The sequence below is a fragment of the Acanthamoeba castellanii genome, assembly GCF_000313135.1.
Source record: "Acanthamoeba castellanii str. Neff unplaced genomic scaffold scf7180000084770, whole genome shotgun sequence".
NCBI classification, from domain to species: Eukaryota; Discosea; order Longamoebia; family Acanthamoebidae; genus Acanthamoeba; species Acanthamoeba castellanii.
This window is the reverse complement of record NW_004457532.1, coordinates 131,684-152,072: the sequence shown is the minus strand read 5'-3', so window position 1 is coordinate 152,072 and position 20,389 is coordinate 131,684. Positions and strand designations below refer to the sequence as shown.

Genomic DNA, 20,389 nt, shown 5'->3' with positions numbered 1-20,389 from the left:
ATGATCCTTGATGAAGGGCAGCGGAGGGTGGCTTGGCGCGAAAGTGCAACAGGCACAGCTCTTCTTCGCAACCGGAAACCGCACTCGGGAATAGAGTGGCTGGCCCCTGTGACTTGCCCGCCAAAACCGGAACATTCCTCGAAAAAGAATGCAAAAAACAGATTTGATTTTTGATTTTGATAAACAGAATGATTTCCCCACGGCTCCCTGCTGTGGTGCAAGGCCGATCAAGCCCTCTCCTTTCCCTTCTCCTTCGACTCGTCCGTGCTGCCGAGGCCTCGCACGACCCTCGTGCCGTTCTTGTCGACCACCTTGATCACGAAATCGGGAGAGTTGATGATGAAGCGGGCGCGCAGCTCGGTGATGCACTTCTCGATGATGTCGATGCCCTGCTCGAGCGTCAAGTCCTTCTTGTAGTATTTGTCGAGGATGCTGAGGCAGAAGTAGGCGCAGTAGCCGTGGGCGGCGTATTCGAGCTTGTCCATGCTGGCGAGGTAATCGAGGAAGTAGAGGGCTGGTCCCTCTTCATCGACGCCGCCGAGAAGGAGATTGACTTGGTAGGGGGAACTGCGCAGCGCGTCAGCGAGCTCGCCTCGCACGAAGTTGGCCGTGGCATGCGTGCCAAGCGTGAGGTTGTTCCTGAACTTGTAGAGCTTGAGATTGCGCTGCACGTACTCGGTGAAGTGCACTCGATCGCCCACGGGACCCACCGCGCCCAGAAGCTTGTGGCTATCCAGCGCCATAATCTTATCATCGTCCAGCTTCATCTTCAGCACAGACCGCGCCGTCGTGGTGTCAGCCGCGATGAGGACATAATCCGCACCCACCAGTCCAATCAGGGAATCCGACATCTTCTTGCTCTACGCTCTTTCTTTTTCTTGTGTTGATTGCAAGCTTTGTTCAATCCTCTCTTCCCCACACGCTGCGCCACAGCGAAGGGTTTGCTGGTTTCTTTTTGCAGGCATCCCAAAAATTTGAGAAAATGCACCATAAATTGCGTTTCACTCCTGAAGTCTCCTCAGCTGAAGCTTGCATCCCGGAGATGGCTGTGGTGCAGCAGAGGTTCGGCATCTTGTGGTGTGAGGACAGTGCCAAGTGGACCGGACAGTGGTCTCTCTACGTCAATGCCCTCGGCGAGCATGACAGTGAAGTGTGGGAGGTATTTCATGTGTGCGAGGGCCAGCTTCCGTCCCTCGACGCAATCCACGACTACACCGGTACGATGGTTGTGGGCACACTTTAATCTATGGTTAAACCGTTAATCATCAAATTGATCTGATTTGCCAGTGCTCACGCAACATGCACTCCTTTTGCCTGTCAGGCTTCCTCATCAGTGGAAGCCACTGGGCGAGCTATGACGAAGAGCCCTGGATAAAGCAGCTCCACCAATGGATTCGAGGGTGCGTGTGTCACTTCAGTCCACTCCCTGTGTGGTGCTTTGCTCCACTAAGTGTCCTGTTGGTGGTGGCGCTGTGATTGTTGTGCGCGCACAGGTACCGAGAATGCACCATGGAGCTGGCGCAGGGTCCACAGATGGTCGGCATCTGCTTCGGTCACCAGGCCATCAGCGACGCTCTGGGTGGTCGAGTGGCGTTGAACAGTCGCTTCGTCATCGGCACCGAGCGGGTGCGACCCAACGAAAGGTACCGCCTCGCCTCTCCCTTGCGAGCGGCTGCCTGTGCGCACAGTCTGACCCTCGCCGGCTCCAGGTTCGCGGAGAAGCCCTACGTTCGCATGGCCATGGCCGAGCTCGGTCTGGTCGAGCTTCCGGACCTCGTTCACGTGCTGCAAAGCCACGGCGACGCGGTGCACGCGCTGCCGCCCGGCGCCGAGCTGCTGGCCTCCTCCCCCGACACCGAGGTGGAGATGTTCACCATCGGGGATCGCATCATGGGCATCCAGGGCCACCCCGAGTTTGCCCCGGAGCTGCTTAAAGGTACCGTCTGCTCGGTCGTGATGGCTGTGCGCGCACCGGTGATCAGTTTTTGGCTGACCCGTCTATGTTTCCTGCCCTCTCTCCACGCTCCCCAGAGAAAATACTCGACGAGATGGTGGGTACGTGAGCGACCTCCACGCAGTTCAGCGCTACGCTCGTGAGCGCCCTTTGCTGACTCGCGCGCGGGCGCGCTCTCTCTCTGGATTGGGGCTCACACAGCCAACGGCAGCATCACGCCCGAAGCGGCAGCCGAAGTGGAACGGGTCATGCGGGAGCAGCCGCTCCACCACACCTTCCTGCGCAAGGTCCTCCAGGGCTTCATCAAGGGCAAGTCCCTCCCCGCTGCCTCCACGCCCCTCCAGCCCGCCAGCCATCCCATCCCCATCCCCATCGAATAGATCCCTCTTCTCTTCACTCTTTAGCCCCCACCCCTTCCCGAGTCCACGACAATGGCGTTCGGGGGTTGTTTGATGGTTTCCAGCTTCCAGGTGGCGGGCACCAGCGACGGTCGTGCCGTTACCTTTAAAAAAACTGAATCGACGAACGACAAACGACAGCGACAAGGAAGAAGAGAAGGAAAAAGGACGAAGACGAAGACGAAAGGAGGCAGGAGGCAGGAGGAAGGAGAGAGAGTACGACTGCCCACAGTCAATGGGTGCAGCGGACAGCAAGGCGGGGGCGGCCGCGAGTCCGTCGTCGGGGGAGAGGAAGGTAAAATGGAAGGGGACCCCGCCCCCTCCCCAACAGCAGCAGCAGCAGCAGGGAACCCCAACTTCATCGGGGGGAGGGGGCGGGGTCGAGAGGACCCGCGCCGCGGGGAGAGGGGGCGGGCGAGTCGGGGGAGGGGGCAAGAACGACCGGGTCTACTACGAGAATCTCAACCGGGCGCGGAAGAACAGCATCGAACGGATCAGCGGCATGCGACTGGCGGGCTGGCTCTCGCGCGAGGAGAGGAACGGGTCGGACGGCCGGGCGCAGCAGCAGCAGCAGGAGGCGCTACGAGGTATCTCCCGCTCGGCCCCGCCTTCGCCCCACCCCACCGCCTCGCCCTCGCGGCAGCAGCAGGGCGGGTCTTCGTCGTCGCCCCGCAGCTCCGAACAAAACCAAAGAGCGAAGGCGAAGGAGAAGAGAGCGACGAGCCCATCCCCCAACAAAAAGAACGAAAAGCGAAAGGGCGCGCCCTCCGCTTCGCTCTTTGGCGACAACGCGGGGGACGATCGCGAAGGTGAAGCTGACGGCAGAGTGTATCATAAGGAAGAGGAGGAGGACCGAGTGAAGACGAAGACAAAGAAGAAAAAGAAGAAAACAAAGACTAAGACTAAGACGAAAGCGAAAGCGAACGCGGCGGCGGTGGCGGCGAGCGAGGTCGGTTCGGGGAGCGATGGGCCGGAGGTGAGGCGGGATGCGGGCGATGAGACCATCGGCGCATCGCCATCGTCATCATCGTCGTCGTCGGGATCGCCCAAGCCGGACGCACCGCGATCGCCCGCAAAGCAGCACAGCAGCAGCGACGGCGGCAAGTCGCCGAGGGTGAAGCGCAAGACGACGGCAAAGAAGAAGAAGAAGAAGAAAACGACGGAGACGGAGACGGAGACCAAGGCCAAGACAAGAAGCGTAGGCGGCAGTGGTGCTGATGACGACCACCGTGTAGAGAAGACGACGAAGACGGAAGAAGAGGAACTGCGGGAGGCGTTCGAAGAACGAAAGCGAAAACGAAAGAAGAAGAAGAAAATGGCGAAGCGGAAGCAGCGGGAGGAGGAGGTGCGATCGCTGGAGCGGTGGGACTCGGACGTGCCGCTGTGGCTGAGCAAGGCCATCGAGCTCGAGGAGGAGTGGGGCCTGCCCGTCAAGGGCCAGCGCTCGCAGGCGAAAAATGTGGAGCAGGACGGCGACGACGACGACGAGCTGGAGCTGCTCTTCGACAATCTGCTCCACGAGGTGACCTCCAAGCTCCAGCCGCCGGCGCCGCTCGTCCTGCCCACCACCTCGACCACCGTGATGGACCGCGCCACTGCCTCCGCGCTTACGGTCGCCGCCACGCCGCCCACGCCCCGGACGACGGCCGCCGCCACGCCGCGCGCCGAGCCGTCACTCGCCCGACTTCCCTCGAGCACGACGACGCCGCGGCGGGATGAGCCGAAGTGTGCCTCAGAGCAGCCCAGCGGCGCTCCGCTACCAGAGCAGACCGCGGGCAAGGGAGACGATGTGGTCGCGGTGGTAATGGACGACGATGACGACGCCGACGAGGAGGAGCGCGACCACGACGAAGCGGTGAGGAGCGATCAGGAAGAGGAGGAGGAGGAGGAGGAGGAATGGGAAAAGGGACAGGACCCGGCGCTGGAGGAGCGGCAGGAGGAGCCGACAGAGCTTCGGGGCGCGGGGTGTGACGACCCACCGCCAGTAGCACTGCCGGCTCCGGAGACAGGCGACGCGACAGACGAAAAGAAGAACGAAGAAAAAGACGAGCGAAGAAGACAGGCGGAAGGCGCGGCCATAACGACAACGACGACGACGATGGCGGCGGCGGCAGACTCGAACCCTCCGGCCGAGCAGCAGCTGCGGGCGAAGCGGGCCTTCTCGCCGCGCAACCGGGAGAGCGTGCGGAACCTGGTCAACCTATGGGAGCTCCGCGTCTCGCCCGCGGCCTCGCCCGTGCCCTCCTCCGTCGCCTCCTCCCCCTCGCGATCCACCACCCGACAGAGGCCGCCCGCCGCCGCCACCCGGTTCCTCGACACTCCGCCGGGCTCACCGAGCATCGCCCAGCGATTCTCGGACGAGAGCGTGAATGCGAGGAGTAGCACGAGCAATCCAGGCTCGCTGGCGTTGGAGGGCCGCGGGCGGGAGCCGCGGAAGGGGGCGAGCCTGGGGCGGCGGGAGTGGCGCAACCTCAACAAGATCCTGACCGCCATCGACGAGGGCGACTCCTCCGACGTCGGCTCCATGTTGTCCGATCAGCGCAGTGGGTCGGGCCACTTCTTCTTCAAGAACGGCGGCAGCGGCAGCGTCGGCGGGCGATCGTCATCGTCGTCATCGCCGCACGGCTGGCGCGCGTTTGCGCGAAGCGAGAGCGCCAGCAACTTCTCGTCGGGGAGCGACTCGGGTGGTCCAGGCAAAGGCAAGGCCAGCGAGGAAGGGCAGTCCTGCGCGTCGACGTCAGAGAGTGACTCCGATCGCGAACGGACCGTCCAGCAGCACTCCCAGCAGCAGCCGCTCCCGTCGGGCACCACGGTGCTGCAACTGACCAAGCGCCTCATGCACTCGCCCACCGCGCCACGAAGCAACGGCGAGTAGCAACCGTGCTGATCACGGCGCACACTGCGGTAATAAATGTACATTTTAGCTGAGAGCTTTTCTGAAGAGATACATAGATCGGCAACGCTGGAGGAAAGCGCACACGCAGACGTGAGCAGCACGGAGAGGCAAGCTGACTGGAGGTGTGGTGTGGGCGAAGAGAGGTTTCGTGCTCTCGTTCAGCAATGGCGAGTGATGAGCAGAACCATAGCACTGATTCCATGGAGAGTTGATACTGCAGGGAAGCAAACAAGGGGGGTTGCCGACATGCTCGTCAACATGCGTGGCTGACTGTCACTAATTGGCACGAACAGTATGTGGGCACTCCTGCCCGGACACGAGCTGTTCAGCGTGACGAGCCATCCGTCGACATCGCGCAGCATACGATCTCAACACGCGCCTGCCCTCATCCCGCCGTGACCTCCAGAAAGCAGCGCGGCACCCTCAATTGAATTGGAACTGAAGAGGCATCATCAACTTATCGAGATCATCACTTCCTGCGGAGGAAGTCCAAGATGGAGAGGGCAGCAGAGCCGACCGAAGAGGGCGTCGTGCTCTTGCCGGGGCAGGGGCTGTCGTCTTTTGGCTTCCCGCCCGCCCCGCCGCTCAGCTTTCGCCGCTTTTGTCCCGCCGCAGCACCTTGCGTCGGGCTGGGCGTGCTGCTGCCGTGCCGTCCGCGAAGCGCCGGATCGCTCTTGGCCCTGCCCAGCCGCCCGTGGGTCACAAATGCCGCGAGCGGACCCGGGCTCGAGGTACCACCGCCACCGGTGTTCGATTTATCGGACACGGCTGGAGCTCCGGGCGCCAGCTCTTCGTCGCCGTCGTCGGTGAGGTCTATGAAGACCGGCTGACTCGGGCTGGCGCTCGCCACTCGCCCTGCCGCGGTCGTCTGCTGCGAAGGCTGCGATGGTGAGGGCTGAGTGCAGCTGGTGGTGGTGGAGGCCGAGCCCGTCTCCCGCTTGCGTTTGAGCGAGAGGCGACCGGATGATGGCGACGCTGCAAACGCGAAGAAGGGCGACTGCGGCGTCAGGGGAGATGGAGGCATCGGAGGAGACGAAGCTGGCCGCACGCACGGGTTGGTGATGGAGGAAGCGAAGAGGCCACGCCCTTTGCAGCGGGAGACGGTGAGGTCTCGACCGCCAGCGGAGAGGACTCGGCTGCTGGATCTTGAAGCTCCTTTTCGCGGGCGAGAGGTGAGTTGGAGGTGGAGGCGGCGAGCGAGCAAGCAGTCGGCGAGTGTCCATGGAGGGGTGTCGACGGGTTCGAAGGCGGCGGGGCGGCCGCCTCCTGGCTGTGTGTTGTGATTTGCTCTTCCTCCTCTGTATCGGGGAACGTTGGCGCCACCAGGCCCCCCTCACTCTGGTCGAGCGCCCCCGGCAGCTCCAGGACCCCCACCTCGCCTGCATACGCAGCCTCGGCTTCGTCTTCGTCCTCGCCCTCGGAAAAGGCCAGGGGCGAGTAGGCCTGCTGCTCGTCTTCCGCATCATCCTCATCCTCGTCCTCTTCTTCGTCCTCCTCGCGCTTGCTCTCGTCTTTGATCATCAGCTCGGCCTGGGAGTCGTCGAGTAGGAGGGCGGCCTCGTACAGGAACTGATCGTCGTCGTCGATGTCCCACGCGGCCTTGGTCTCCACCTTCACTTCGTGTTCGGGTACTGGCTCGCGCTTGATGCTGCTGTCCGACCTCGAGCGCGAGAAAAACGAGAAGAAGGCGGGCGAGGCCGAGAAGGCAGGCGGGGGCGACGACAAACTCGTCGACGCGGTCTTCGCGCTGGCGGCCGCCGCCTTGCGTTGGTCAGTGAACCCAAAGTAGGAGGTGATGGTCGACGTCAGGAACGACGGCGAAGACGAGGCTCGCTGGGGCGTTTGAAAGAGGGTCGACGCGGGGCGCGTCCGGGAGGTGGTAACGGGAGTGTAAGGGGATGCGGAGGTGGCGGCGGAAGTGGAGGTGGTGGTGGTCTTCCGTTCAAAGTGAGAAGTGATGGCCGCCTTGCCCCGAGCGGCTGCTCCAAAGTCGGGCGGAGGGGCGGTGCTGCCTTTCATCAGATCTCTGAAGTGATACAGCTGCGCCTCCACCTTGGCCTGGCTCCAGCAGTTGACCTACACCCCACATTCGAGAGTCACACACCGGTGCAATAAATAAATAAATAAATAAATAAATAAATCAATTATAAAAACGCGCGAACGTAACCCGGTGTCAAGAGAGAGAGAAGTGGAGGGAAGTGGAGAGTGGGGTACCGTGGGCACGATACAAGACGGACGGAGGAACTCAACAAACTCCCTAAGCTCGTAGTAGTTGGAGTGTTCTGAGTAGGGCACTTCGTACAGCTCCAGATTCCGCTTTGTCGTCTGCACACAAAATGGACCCGCCCGCCTGCGGTGAGCCGTCGAGGGTTTTTGTACATCAACGGGAAGGACGTGGGGCCTACGTGCTTCACGTCGCCCGCCCAGCCCGTGGGTCGAATGGCGATGATGCGGCTGTAGCGTGCTTTCATCTTGCTCATCAGTAGGCCCATCTCTGAACGAACGTGCGTGTGTGTGTGGGCATGATGAGTTGGAGCAGTCAAGCGGTTTACGTTCAAGTGGTGAAAGTGCGTACTTTGAAAAGACAGACAGTTCATTGGAACCTGCTCACAGAGGGACAGGACAAAACGGAGGGAGAGTGGTGGTGTTGAAGTCAGCGCTACGGCCTAACACGTCAAGAGATCTAGGCAGAGAGAGGCGCACCACGTGAAGATTTGTGGAGGTCGAGTCCGTGGTGATGATGTCGTCAAAATCGGGAATATCCATACATTGAAGTAGCACGTATCTGTTGGTTGATGGATAGAAAGCTTTAACGCGGGTCCCTCACCGACTGGTCTGTCTGTCAACGGTAAAAGGGAAGGTGGGCGCGTACTTTTCGCGGGTTACGAATGCCTTCATGCCACATACCCGAGCAATACCGCAAAACACCTCCTCCTTGCCTATACAATACGTGCCCACCAAGAACAGAGTCGATTCCTAGTAGAGCCTGCGGTCAGCGCAAAAACTCGAGTACCACGATCGCCCGTGTGCACACGGGTGATGGACTGTGCGTGCGTACCCGTTTCTCTCGGAGCACGAGTTCCACGACCCGCTCTACCGTTTCCTCGCGAGGCGGAAAGCAGTGCTGGGGTGCGCAGTAGGTGGTGTCCAAATAAATAGCTGTATGTGTCGCGACCAGGTTATTAGCGAACACGTGATTGCAAGACACGCGTGAGTGGGCGGCGGCGGTGTACTGTGTATTTCGTTGCGCCGAAGCTCGTCGTAGCTCTGCATGTTCGGATGGTATCGAAAGTCGCCCACGTGCAGGATATAGCGCCCATCGACCTTGAACAGCAGCAGCACCGCTCCCTGGAAGAGGACACACATAGGCGCACATTGGATGCGCATCCACAGCACAAGTAAGTGGGTACGCCTACTACGCAAGGGATCACTCGCCAATGTGATAGTGGTGGCTTACGGGGCAGTGATTGGCCGGGAGTAGCGTCACTTCCGTGCCTTCCACCATGTGTGGCGTAAACACTGCAGGGAGGCAATGCACCAAATAGACCACGTGCACGCAACCATGGTCATCAGCATGTACTTAGCCGCGGCAAGCAAGTGGGGGCGCGTGTGGAGGTCTACGTACTGGATAGAGGACGGACGTAGTTGGGGCTGACGCCCAGCTTGATAAACATCAGCTTGGCCGTTATCTCGGAGCAGTCTGGGGGAACAAGAAATTGAGCTCAAGTGGTGCAGAACACAGTCGTGTGGCAACTTGCAGTTTTAGGAGGTGAACTGTACAGATGATCCCGAAATCAAAACCCTTGGTGATGCCGGTGTAGTGATCAGAATGGAAGTGGCTGTAGGTCGTGAGATTGAGGAAAAACATGAGTTGAGCTTCGTGGTTATTGAGGAGGAGGAATCTACGCACGTGAGGAAGTAAGAGGAAACGGAGTAGGACTTATACTGGAATCCATCAACGATTATGTTGGTGCCGTTGATTTTCTTGAAGGCGGGACATGGCTTCTCCTTCCGCTCGCGTTTTGTCTTACCTCCCCAAGTACTGCCTCCACCAGCCCTCTTCTTGTAGGCCCCGCCGGTCCCCCTTTCCCTCTTCATCTTCCGCAGCCAAATGGAACTGGCATCAACCACAAGCTCGCCAAAACATTCGAGGAACGATTACGTTGTTGTGTAATGAAACGCAAAATACGTTTCTGTCGACGCCAATCAAAAAGCTTCAAGAAAATACCTTTTCTTCGTTCCAAATATCCACGACAAGATGGACGAGACCAACACAACGTTGAGAGATTTGGTGCAATGGACTTCGCCCAGTATCACTTATCTGCTGCACCCGCTGGTGGTGGCGGGCCACCGCCGAAGCGTGACGCCCTACAGCGGGGTGAGCTTCGTGACCGGGGCGGTTACGGGAATGGTCGGGTGGGCCGACGAGGCCCGGCTGGTCCGACGGCAGACCGGCCTCTTCGGACACCCGGCCTACTGGGCGTGGGTGGGCGCCCTCGAGGGAGTGCTCGACGTCCTGCTCACCGCCGCCAGTCTCTCCGTCGAGGAGGTCGTCTGTCCGCCCCCGGTAGGTGGCGCTGCGGCAACCAAGAAGCCATCGCCCTACGTCCACAACTGGCAGATGGCTCTTCTCGCTGTTTCTGAGCGCCTGGTCTGGACCTTCCTCACCCGCCCCCTCCGCATCGCCAGCAACCGCCTTCACGCCCAACTCGTACCCCCCCCCAACGTCTCTGGTTTTAAGTAGTTATTCTTTTGATTATTTTATTGTTCTTTGTTATTTTGTTGGCGGCGACGCGGACAGACGCCTCACCTCTTTGTCTCCCGCGCCGCTTGGTGTTGGCTAGCCTGGGCCTGAAGGCAAGTATCCGCTTGAAGGGCTGTTGCACGTGCTGCGACTCTTGTGGGCTGAGGACGGACTGGCCGTCTTCACTCGATCCTTTGGACCGGCTGCTGCCCATGAAGTCGTCTCCAGCATGGCGTTCTCCGTCTATGATGCCGCGGCGCCTTTCCGATCGCTTGCTCTACAGAATAGGATCAGGTACCTGGCGCTTCATCAGGCTGGCTCTTTAGGCGGCACTGTACATCACTGACCCACCGCGTGGCATTAGCAGCAACAGGCTGGTGAATGGCGGCCTACAGTCGCTGTCCCTGGCTGCCGATGAATGTGCGAGAGCGCTCCTGGTCGCGTTGCTCACGCGCCCTCTGCAGACCGTGGTGCGCCGACTGGATATTCAAGGCTGCGGACTTGCGGTACGTCGCCCACGCATCGAGCCCAAAACCTGTTCGCTCCGCACACGCACACGCACACGCACACGCACACGCACTCACACGCTCCCTTTAGCTCTGGAATGCGCCTTACAGAGGCGCATTGGACTGTATCACGAGGATTTGGAACGAAGAGGGCGTGCCTGGCTTCTACAAGGTGACTCTGTCCAGCCCTGTGTGTCCGTGTGAAATGAAGCTCAACCTAATATCTGCTGCCTTGTTCGGAATACAACAGGGCTTTGTTCCTGAGCTGCTTACCGACCTGGCGCCTGCGGGAGTCCTGTTCTTGGCCGATCTTGCCATCAGTGCCATCTTCGAGCCGTCCGTTCTCTTTGGCGTGTAGTGCTCCTTCCTTCACGGAGCAAAATAATAATTATATAAATTTAAATTTGACATTCATCTTCAAAATCACAGAACTCCCCGGCAACAGGAGATGGAGGTGTCGTGGACGTTTGTGTTATGGGTCGTGGTGCTTCTCCTGCTCTTCCACTACTTCATCTTCAAACCCTTCCTCCACGGCAAGCTCCCTATTCCGCTCGCCAAATGGGTGGGGCGTGCCGTCCACTACCCCAAGCTTCCCTTTGTGGTATTTACCTCCACCTACCCGCTTTCCCACTTTCTCTTCGAATGTAGAAACCGGTCTATAAATTGAGACAATCCGTCACCTACAACAAGATTGGCACATTCGCGCTTGGGTTGCGCCCGTCTCCGTATTGGAGCAAGATAGACGAGGACGTGTACCTGGGCTGCCTTCCCACCTTCTGGAACCAGCATCTCCTCTCGGACCTGCGCGTACGTGCCGGTACGCTGCCACTCCCGCGCGACACTGCTTTCTGCTCAAAGCTGACTCTGCAGAGCTCAATGTGTGGTGGGTGCAGTTGTGAACATGTGCGACGAGGCCTACGGCCCCGCTGCGTTCTACAAGGAGAGCGTAAGGCCCTCCCTCCCCTCTTTCTCTAGTACCTGGTCTGATTGGTGTGGGTTGTGTGGTGGAACACTTTTTGCTCCCCTAGGGCATCGAGCAACTGTATCTTCCCACGGTGGACCACATTGAGCCGACTGTGGAGGACATGAAGACAGCAGTACAGTTCATCGACCACAACGTGCAGCAGGGCAAGAAGGTCCTCATTCACTGCATGGCAGGTGCGTCCCTCTACTTCTTCTTAGTGGGCAGGATCTGCGTGGACACGTACAAATATGTCATGGTGCAGGCCGAGGGCGGAGCGCGGCTGTGGCGATGGCGTGGCTGCTGTACCGCTTCAGGCAACTTGACTTGGACACGGCGCAGCAGCTCCTCCTGTCGAAGCGGGCCATGGTGCGAGCCAAGCTCAACAAGCAGCGGAATCTGATTGCGTACCACTCTGAGCTGAGCAGCCAGCGTGCCAAACTGGTGAACTAAGCGCCGTGGGAGTGGTACTCACACCCACGCTTTATTTATATTGTACCACCACACCCAGACTATGTTGAATAATGATGGACATTATAGTATTGGGGGGGGGCTCGGGGCCTTTGTACGAAGGCACATGCCGGTTGTCCCCCGCCCCACACCCTCACCGCGGGGTGCCTTTTCGCCGAGGTTCGAACCAGCGCCTTTCTATCCGAGCAAGGCGGGGGAATCTCGCGGGTTTGTGCGAGGATGAACCCGAGGTCCAACATGGCCGGAAGATGGGGCACGTTGAGATAGCCCCATACGGCTGGCTCAACCGACGAGACCGCCTGCACACCCAACCCTTCTTACAACTCACAGGCCGCACTTTAACATCCAACACTGCCACAGACGTCACGGAACAGCCACATCGCCAGAACGTACAAGACAAGACTAACAACCACCGCTTAAACGCTTCAGCATCCTCGAAGACAGACACAGCCCATAGATGAACAACGAGGACCACTCCGTGGCCAAGTTCTACACCAACCTTTGGCTCAATGCAGCTATCGGTGGTGGGGCCTTCCTCTCTTTCTGTATGCTCCGACGGTTCGGACCCTCGGGCCTGCAACGGTACGCCATGGGACTTGCTGCCGTGTTGTTGCCTTCGTCCCTTCACGTTTGAGCGATGGGGCCTCCTGTGCAGGTTCTTCAACCCCTTCCGACGAAAGTCGGCGACAGAGGAGGGCAGGCTTCCAGAGCTGGACGAGCACCCTGATGAAGAGGAGGACCCACAGTCGGTAGATACCAGCTTCTTGCACTGGGCTTGGCGAGCCCTCGGGTGCGTTTCTCCCTTCTCCCACTCCCACTCTCTTCAAGTTGAGGTTGTTTGTTGCACCATGGTGATGGTTCTAATGAATGAGTGGGAGCAGGGTGCGGGAGGCCGACGTGTTCAGTCAACACGGGGAAGATGGAGTGATGTACATCCGCTTCTTGCGTGTGTGCTTCATGATGTGCCTCGTGATGATGGTCGTTGGCTGCGCCATCATCCTCCCCATCAACTTCACCGCCAACGACGATGACCGGTCCCAGCGCCGTGCGTCCTCCAACCCTCCTCTTGTACCAACACATTCAGTCCCACGCCTCCGCGTTTGCTGACAGTATATCATGAACATGTTTGGTGAGAGCAGAGGACATGGGCGTGTTGACGATGTCGAACATCCCCAAACGCTCGGACAGGTTCATGGCGCACATCGCGGTCACCTACTTCTACTCGTTCCTCTTCTACGGCGTCATCATGTGGACCTTCAAGCGCTACACAGCGCTCCGAACCTCTTATCTCACAGCCAACTGCGTGCGCGCCTACACTCTCCTCCTCCGCGGGATACCCAGCGACCTCCTCGGGAAGAAGGTGCTCCGGCGCTGGTTCGAGGCCCGGCTCAACGCCTCAGTGGTGGCTGTCAACTTTGTGTGGAGCGCCGGCCGATTGGACTCGCTCAAGGAGCAGCGAAGCAAGCTGCTCGTCAAGCTGGAGAAGGCCGAGATGCAAGCGGACCGCACGATCTACACCAGAAGTGGCATTTTCGAACTGTTCGGAGAGAAGGTACGTCACCCCGTCAGAATCATGTTGGTGGCAGGACCACTCACAAGGTCGAGCGGCTCAGGTCGAAGCGGCCGACTTCTACAAGGAGCGAATCGAACAGCTGGACCAGGAGATTAGCTGTCTGCAGCAAGAGAAGAGCAGGTTCACAACCACTCCTATCGGAACCACGAGTTGGGTGTTGTTCGTCACTGACTTCCCCCTCCCCCCCATCTACTCTATAGACGCATGGAGAAGTCCGGAGCGGGCTTCGTCACCCTCTCCACGACTCTTTTCAATCGCATGAAGATGGTGGCCTTTGCTGATCCCACCTCAATGACCATCTCCCCGGCGCCCGCTCCCAGTACCCATTCCCTCAGACTTCTGCGTGCCCGCAGCAGTGCTCTAACGCGTTGCCTTGCCATTCTCGCGTAGGCGACGTCAACTGGAAGCAAGTCGATACGGGCTACGTGTCCCATCTATTCCGTATGGGCGTTATCACCCTCATCCTCGTCGTCATCAGCCTGGCATGGACCATTCCTCAGACGCTCATCGTCTCCGTGGCCAATCTGTCGACGCTGCAAGAGGTACACGCTCCACCCTGTGTGTTGGGTGGGTATTTGAGCGGACGCCTGATGAAAATGATCGATGCCGGCAGGTCTCTGGGTTCGAGTGGGTTGCCGACTCCATCACCTACGGCATTCGGCCCACCGGGCTGGCGATTCTCGAGGGCTTCCTGCCGGCCGTCGTCATCACGCTGCTGCTGATCCTCGTGAAGCACCTCTTCAAGTTGGCCTACACCCGATTTGGCGGGCTGTCCTGCTACTCGCTGGCCGAGTGGTACGCCATGATCATGTACTCGTTCTTCCTCTTCCTCAACGTGTTCCTCGTGGTGGCCGTCGAAGGCACCTTCTTCCTGGCCCTGGTACGTCAACTCCTCCTCAAGCACGTCATCCCAGAGTCTGACGAGCTGGATCGTGTCGCTGTGCACTGACGCAGGCCCAAATCGTGGAAGAGCCCAGCGAGATGGTCTCATTGCTGGCCAACTCTCTGCCGCAGCAGGCCTTGTTCTTCATCATCTTCATCATGGTGCAAGGCATCGGCCGTTTGTCCTTCCAGCTCTTCCGCTTCGTGCGCCTCATCCGCTGCGCCGTCAAGTGGTGCCTCCTTGCTCGCCCCATCACGCCGAGCGAGGTACCCACACACTGCAACACCTATTTTCCCGTTTGTTGCTCTGGGCCGCCGCCTCACCTCCGCACGCGCCCGCACAAAACAGAGACGCGACCTGCTGACGGCGGGCGACTTCGATTTCGTCTCGGGCTACTCCAACGGCCTTCTGATCTTCACCATCACGCTGTGCTACAGCGTCATGGCCCCGCTCATCGCCGTCTTCGGCTTCCTCTTCTTCGCGCTGTCCCTCCTCATCGACGGCTACAACCTCCATCGCGCCACCGAGCAGAGGTGGCAGGGCGGCGGCAAGGCCTTCTCCTTCGTGCTGCACCACCTGATGGTGTCCTGTATCGTCTTCCAGGTGGTCATGATCGGCATCCTCAGCCTGAGCGAGTACGGCGGCGGCGTTGCCCTCGTGCCGCTGCCCTTCCTCACCGCCGCCCTCTGGTTCGTCCTGCACTTCGGGTGGTCGCACGTCATCAACTACGGACCCGTCGACGCGGCCACCGAGACCACCTGGCGCGACACCATCAGCGAGACCCGCATGACGCTGGCCTACCGTCAACCGGCCCTGGCCCCGCACGGCCTCGAGCTCAAGAGCACCGAGGAGGCCTTTGGCGCGGGAGTCCACGCAATGCAGCCGCGAGCCGAAGGCGAGGACGAGGACGAGGACCACGAGAAGAAGAGCCTGAGTGACGAGTTCGAGGCCCAGCACATGCGCTTTTTCCCCGAATCAGACGAAGCCGAGCCCGTCGGCGACAGCCTCGGCCTCTCACTGCAGGAGGACCGCTGAGGGTGGCCGAGTTTGTGTAAAATTGGCCAGCAGCGGTGTTGGGATATTTCCCTCGACGTGCCCGCCTTTTCCACCAACAAAGCCCCTTGGCTTTTGTAGCGCCGTGAAGGAGGCGGAGTAGATCTACTACTTCTCTGCCCCCTTCGTGAGGCCCACCCCTATTTATTACCACTATCGCACTTGCTATAGAGTTGAAAGGACAATGGGGCGAGCGCGACAAGAAGCGGCGCAAAGGCAGAGAGTGATTGGGGTAGTCGTAATCTCGGCGCTGCTAGCATTGGGGCTGCTGGTGTGGCTGCCGTTCCAGGGGCAGGATGCCCAGTACATCGAACAATGCCTTGCGGAGTGGGGCACTGCTCACTCTGGTCCACCCCCCACCTCACCACCACCATTTCTCTCCGTGGCAGGGACTCACTCTTCTTCATGCACAGACACGGATCAGGATATGAACATGGACCCCAGCAACTGCCCAAAGGAAATGCCCCCTGCATTGAGAGACGCTTACACGCTCAATGGTATGTGCTCCGCTATCAAGTGCGTGAGCTTGAACTTTGTTGCTGAACCGTCCACAGGCCAGATTGACGTCATGCTGGAGTTCAAGTGCCAGACAGGCCCCGCCTACCAGAAGAAGCACCACTACTCGCAGGAACAGATTGATAGCAGTGCGACACCACACCATACGAGCGATATGCAAAGCTCATCCGCGCATGCTTCGTCACCACAGCAATTGCAAACGTGCAGAAGGGACTTGGAAACTACTACGGCGTTCTTGATCGATTGCTCTACAAGGCTCTGGAGGAGTTCCCTCTGCACATGAAGGATGTAATAGTTCTAGGCAGTCAACGGTACCTCCTCCTCACTCTGCAGCATCTACCACAGGCCTAATCTCACGTTGTGGAGCTTAGGCCTGTGTATGAGAGCGTGTGTCTTGTGTACGGAGGCCGCACCTGCACCACCATTGATTTTCAACGCATCACCGCTGACGACTCGAGGTATGCGGCCGAACCAGATCATGAAACTCGTAATTGTGAGCTCTAGCTCACATTGCTGCCCGCAGGCTGCGATTCCTTACCGTGGCCGACTACGATAAGAACTCCGAGTTGTTCGAGGTGGCCATTTCGCTGTCGTCCTTCGAGCACGACGGTCTTGGCAGGTAGCACACCCTTTGCCTCGGGCATTGATTGCAGCTGGGGGCATGGAAGTTGACCTAATCTCTACGAACAGATATGGTGATCCGCTGCGACCAAACGGCGATATCGAGATGATGAAGAAGATGAAGTGTCTGGTGCGCCCTGGTGGGCTGCTGTTCCTGTCAGTGCCCGTGTCCAAGGACAGGATCATCTGGAACATGCACCGCATCTACGGCAAGCTTCGGCTGCCCATGCTCCTGGCCCACTGGAAGATCGAGAAGATCTTCGCCACGCACGAGTGGAACTCCAGGTACGGCTACAGCGGGCGCTCGCCGGGAGCACTGCCCTCTTACTCACAGCTGTCGTCACGATGGGACACGCACACAGGTGGCGGATGGAGAATCCATCGCACTTGGCAGACTTTGAGCCCTTGTTCGTGCTGAGGAACGAGATCCCCGATCCAGGACACAACGAACGGGTGCTGGATGAGCACCAATGAGGAGTCTTCGTGCGGAAGAGGCCCAACGCGTCTCTACGCCCTGCTCGTGCTGACGAAGATGTGATACAATGCGTCGTTCCCTCGTCTCGGTAAAGCTAAAGCGGGGTACATCTCTAGAGGTTGTTCTTCTGCGGGGCGAAGTGCCACTCCCTCCCCATCTGCGCCGCGATCAGGTGGAACCTGTCCGCTCCGAAGTGCATCTGCGCCTGTGCGGCGTGAGTCATTCACATGGAGTGACGGAAACTCCATACACAAACGGGACATCGCGCACCTTCTCCGTGGGCTCGCTGGCGCGGCGCACGAAGAAGATGGGCGCGCCAAACGCGCCGCGCTTCACGGCCTCGTCGGTCGCCGCCTTCAGCTCGTCCTTCACCTCCGCACCTGATCCCGATAAACGGGGATCACCGTGAGTTTCAACTCTCGCACAACTGCTATTAATTACAACGTCGTTATTTGGGGGGGGGCTCTACTTGGTGCGTTCTGGAGAAGGAGGGCGGCCTCCTCCTCGGTGCAGCCGCTCGCAACGAGCGCGGCAGTGAGAGTGGGGACGTCGTTGAGGTCGCCGTCCTCCTCCCAGTAGATCTGCCACAGACGCTTGCTCACGGCGCGCAGGCGGCGCTGGCCTTGGGCACCGCTGGTGGAGGCACGGTCGTGGCGGTCGAGGGCGACGAGTACCCGCTGGGCGAGGAGGGTCAGGGCCGGGAATCGGGAGGGTATCCGCACGCGGAGGCCCAGTGCGCGCGAGAGGCGGTTCAGGTCGCGGCCCATGTAGCGGCCCTTGGCGGGCACCAGGGCGGGGGGCTTGTTGTCGGTGGCCTGCATGACCGCGCCGAGGAAGAAGGGACGCAGCACCACCGTCACCAGGCCGCGCCACTCGCCCTCCTCCAGGCGGACGAGCTGTTCGAAGCCCAGGTAGGAGTAGGGGCTCACCACGTCATAGAAGAACTCAATCACAAACGTGTCCATGGCGAAAATCTATCACTGGTACCTCCCCCAATTTTTTCCCTTGCGCGCGTGTTCGCCTTGGTGGCCCGCAATATCCCAAGAAGTGGCGGCCGAGCTTCCTGATGTGAGCTGGAAGCCCGAGCGAGCACGAGCGCCACCAGCAGCAAGACAGCTCCCGGAGCGCAGGGAAGGGAAGCGTGATGTATGATTGAGGCCTTCCGCCGAAACTCTGAAACTGCAAAGGCAAGCCCATTTCCTTTCTATTTCTTTTCTTCCTTGGAGGGCAAAGACCACACCCGCATACCCGTGCACCACCTGCGTGCAAGCAGAACAAAGCAATCATGACTTGGTGGGATAAGACAAAGGAAAAGGCAAATAAGACGCTCATCAACGCACACAATGCGGCGTTCGGGCCTCTCTCGAGTTCCAAGTATCTCACGGAAGGCGTTTTGACGCCCGAGGAGGTAAGAATTCATCCATTTGTTGATCCAATTATCATATAATTGAGAACATAAATGCCAACGCAACTGGGCTTCTCTTCAGTTCGTGCAAGCAGGAGATCTATTGGTGTACAAGTGTCCAACATGGAGCTGGTTCGTCGCCCCCCCCCCACGGTGCGTGCGTTTTGCTCACTCACACAACCATTTCCAGGGAGGGAGGCGACCCTGCCAAGGCAGTCCCGTACCTGCCCAAGGATAAGCAGTTCCTTATCACTCGCAAAGGTCCCCCCCATCCAATCGGCACGTGCCGAGGCAACCAATTCACGCGCTTTATACATCTGTCCCATTAGTCCCCTGTTTGATGCGCGCCGCTGCGCTGGAGAAGTCTGCCAACGAGGCGCAAAATCAGGACATAGTGATCGATGGTGATGAAGTACGTGCCCCCGCTCTAGGGATCTGGCGCGTCCTGCGTTGCTCATCTTCGTGCTCTTTCAGGGTTGGGTGGAAACGCATGTCGGCTTTGCCAAGGATGAGCCCACCGAGATTCCCGAGATTCCTACCGAAGAGGAAGCAGCGCAGGCCTCGAAGAAAGGTTAGTCGGCCACACTTCGCGTGCCAACCACCATGGCTGCTCGTGTGCTGGGGAGTGGCACAGTGATGATAGTAGCACTTGCTTAGTAATCGTGTAACGCCTGCGATCGCAGATTCCGAGCCGACGGGAGGCGATGAGGAAGAAGAGATTCCAGACATGGAGGAGTTCGATGACGGTGACAACCTCGAAGACGAAGATCCGGTACGTTGGTTTGGGGGCATTCGCTCCGGGGTGAGGGCGCTCGGGGTGCTAATGATGTGCTGCCAACACACACAGTCGGCACTGGCGAAGGAGCCCGAGGATTCTGACTTGATCCTGAAGACGCGCACGTACGATATCTCCATCACCTACGACAAGTACTACCAGACGCCCAAGGTGTGGCTGTTTGGCTACGACGAGGTACACCCTGCTTTGACCAGACCACCTGGGTAGACCAACAAGGAGGCCTAATTCGTTGTTCTCTACTTTATGTCCGTCGTGTGTAGAATGGCAACGGCCTGACGCCGAACCAAGTGTTCATGGACATCAGTCAGGACCACGCGCAGAAGACAGTCACCATCGACACTCACCCACACATGCAGGTACGTGTCAGCTTGCTTTTTTGAAAAGCTCAGCCATCACCTAATCCTCACACGGACGGCTCATTGGTGCGCGTGCGTGTTGGATGGCAGACGTCGTGCGCGTACATCCACCCGTGCAAGCATTCTTCTGTGATGAAAAAGATCATCCTTAGGCAGGCCGAGTGCGGCAAGGAGTCCCGCGTCGACCAGTACGTCCCCCGCCTGTACCGTTTATTGTTCTCGCCGAATGTCGTGTCTTGCTGACCTCGATGTTCTTTCCTTCTTGGTTTGACAACTCAAGGTACCTGTTCTTGTTCCTCAAGTTCTTGTCGGCGGTCATCCCCACCATCGAGTACGACTACACCATGGAGATGGAGAGCTGAAAGCTGGCTCGCTTTCTCTTCCGCGCTATTGTATTTCCCTTGTTTTTTTTGCCTTTTCTTTCTTCCAATTCAACCTGGCGTGTCCGGTTTTTGCCGGCCGCCCCCTCAAGTCTTGGCTTCTGTTGTCCGACGACGGCGTGGTGTGTTCGCGTTCGTCGCAGTTGTTGGCCACTGCAGCTTGTTGAACAAGAGACTTCATCGCCTTAGAGAGGAGATGAGCAAAAAGCCATTCAGCCCTTTCCAGGCGCTGGACCAGAAGCGTAAGGAGGAGGAGGAGGCCATGCGCCGGCGTATGGAGGCCCGTCTTCGTGGCCAGAGCGCTGAGGAGCCCCCCTCCCAAGCAGAGCAGGCAGATCACGACCGCCGGAGGCAGCCTTCGCCCCCTCGCTCCATCTCTCCTCGCGCGCCTTCTCCTTCCT

At 59.2% G+C, this 20,389-nt stretch overlaps 11 protein-coding genes across 11 annotated transcripts; 7 read left to right on the top strand and 4 right to left on the bottom strand.

Annotated features, from left to right (window-relative positions):
- Window positions 1-227: 227 nt before the first annotated feature.
- ACA1_264010 (proteasome subunit beta type2, putative) lies at window positions 228-851 on the bottom strand (the record flags this gene model as incomplete). The annotated part of the gene is made up of 1 exon (XM_004341268.1): window positions 228-851. One exon carries the CDS (start codon window positions 849-851, stop codon window positions 228-230), a length of 624 nt encoding a protein of 207 aa, XP_004341316.1.
- A 191-nt stretch (window positions 852-1,042) lies between these two features.
- ACA1_264000 (class I glutamine amidotransferase domain containing protein) lies at window positions 1,043-2,334 on the top strand (the record flags this gene model as incomplete). Its single annotated transcript, XM_004341267.1, has 6 exons — window positions 1,043-1,217; window positions 1,322-1,400; window positions 1,494-1,643; window positions 1,710-1,936; window positions 2,032-2,055; window positions 2,156-2,334. 6 exons carry the CDS (start codon window positions 1,043-1,045, stop codon window positions 2,332-2,334), a joined length of 834 nt encoding a protein of 277 aa, XP_004341315.1.
- Window positions 2,335-2,587: 253 nt separating this feature from the next.
- Window positions 2,588-5,227, top strand: ACA1_263990 (uncharacterized protein; the record flags this gene model as incomplete). The annotated part of the gene is made up of 1 exon (XM_004341266.1): window positions 2,588-5,227. The coding sequence occupies one exon, from the start codon at window positions 2,588-2,590 to the stop codon at window positions 5,225-5,227; it is 2,640 nt and encodes an 879-aa protein (XP_004341314.1).
- A 490-nt stretch (window positions 5,228-5,717) lies between these two features.
- ACA1_263980 (DNA repair metallobeta-lactamase protein) lies at window positions 5,718-7,740 on the bottom strand (the record flags this gene model as incomplete). Its single annotated transcript, XM_004341265.1, has 4 exons — window positions 5,718-6,245; window positions 6,332-7,324; window positions 7,463-7,573; window positions 7,654-7,740. The coding sequence occupies 4 exons, from the start codon at window positions 7,738-7,740 to the stop codon at window positions 5,718-5,720; spliced, it is 1,719 nt and encodes a 572-aa protein (XP_004341313.1).
- A 317-nt stretch (window positions 7,741-8,057) lies between these two features.
- On the bottom strand, window positions 8,058-9,346 carry ACA1_263970 (uncharacterized protein; the record flags this gene model as incomplete). Its single annotated transcript, XM_004341264.1, has 7 exons — window positions 8,058-8,087; window positions 8,156-8,224; window positions 8,307-8,341; window positions 8,482-8,596; window positions 8,706-8,767; window positions 8,874-8,937; window positions 9,179-9,346. 7 exons carry the CDS (start codon window positions 9,344-9,346, stop codon window positions 8,058-8,060), a joined length of 543 nt encoding a protein of 180 aa, XP_004341312.1.
- Window positions 9,347-9,506: 160 nt separating this feature from the next.
- On the top strand, window positions 9,507-10,856 carry ACA1_263960 (uncharacterized protein; the record flags this gene model as incomplete). Its single annotated transcript, XM_004341263.1, has 5 exons — window positions 9,507-9,959; window positions 10,093-10,286; window positions 10,457-10,498; window positions 10,610-10,670; window positions 10,749-10,856. 5 exons carry the CDS (start codon window positions 9,507-9,509, stop codon window positions 10,854-10,856), a joined length of 858 nt encoding a protein of 285 aa, XP_004341311.1.
- A 90-nt stretch (window positions 10,857-10,946) lies between these two features.
- On the top strand, window positions 10,947-11,912 carry ACA1_263950 (dual specificity phosphatase, catalytic domain containing protein; the record flags this gene model as incomplete). The annotated part of the gene is made up of 5 exons (XM_004341262.1): window positions 10,947-11,099; window positions 11,237-11,315; window positions 11,392-11,444; window positions 11,527-11,656; window positions 11,725-11,912. The coding sequence occupies 5 exons, from the start codon at window positions 10,947-10,949 to the stop codon at window positions 11,910-11,912; spliced, it is 603 nt and encodes a 200-aa protein (XP_004341310.1).
- A 475-nt stretch (window positions 11,913-12,387) lies between these two features.
- Window positions 12,388-15,421, top strand: ACA1_263940 (uncharacterized protein; the record flags this gene model as incomplete). Its single annotated transcript, XM_004341261.1, has 11 exons — window positions 12,388-12,512; window positions 12,586-12,720; window positions 12,812-12,975; window positions 13,070-13,482; window positions 13,544-13,623; window positions 13,704-13,822; window positions 13,894-14,045; window positions 14,117-14,383; window positions 14,458-14,652; window positions 14,735-15,320; window positions 15,366-15,421. 11 exons carry the CDS (start codon window positions 12,388-12,390, stop codon window positions 15,419-15,421), a joined length of 2,292 nt encoding a protein of 763 aa, XP_004341309.1.
- A 202-nt stretch (window positions 15,422-15,623) lies between these two features.
- Window positions 15,624-16,578, top strand: ACA1_263930 (uncharacterized protein; the record flags this gene model as incomplete). The annotated part of the gene is made up of 5 exons (XM_004341260.1): window positions 15,624-15,786; window positions 15,853-15,936; window positions 15,994-16,083; window positions 16,146-16,266; window positions 16,479-16,578. The coding sequence occupies 5 exons, from the start codon at window positions 15,624-15,626 to the stop codon at window positions 16,576-16,578; spliced, it is 558 nt and encodes a 185-aa protein (XP_004341308.1).
- A 202-nt stretch (window positions 16,579-16,780) lies between these two features.
- On the bottom strand, window positions 16,781-18,158 carry ACA1_263920 (glutathione Stransferase kappa 1, putative; the record flags this gene model as incomplete). Its single annotated transcript, XM_004341259.1, has 7 exons — window positions 16,781-16,867; window positions 16,964-17,032; window positions 17,160-17,208; window positions 17,231-17,256; window positions 17,322-17,431; window positions 17,521-17,947; window positions 18,039-18,158. Coding segments are annotated over 7 exons (888 nt in total), but the record flags the coding sequence as incomplete, so codon positions are not given.
- Window positions 18,159-18,579: 421 nt separating this feature from the next.
- ACA1_263910 (Autophagyrelated protein 3, putative) lies at window positions 18,580-19,970 on the top strand (the record flags this gene model as incomplete). Its single annotated transcript, XM_004341258.1, has 9 exons — window positions 18,580-18,588; window positions 18,651-18,717; window positions 18,786-18,868; window positions 18,931-19,027; window positions 19,140-19,228; window positions 19,304-19,426; window positions 19,513-19,608; window positions 19,750-19,796; window positions 19,889-19,970. 9 exons carry the CDS (start codon window positions 18,580-18,582, stop codon window positions 19,968-19,970), a joined length of 693 nt encoding a protein of 230 aa, XP_004341306.1.
- Window positions 19,971-20,389: the final 419 nt, after the last annotated feature.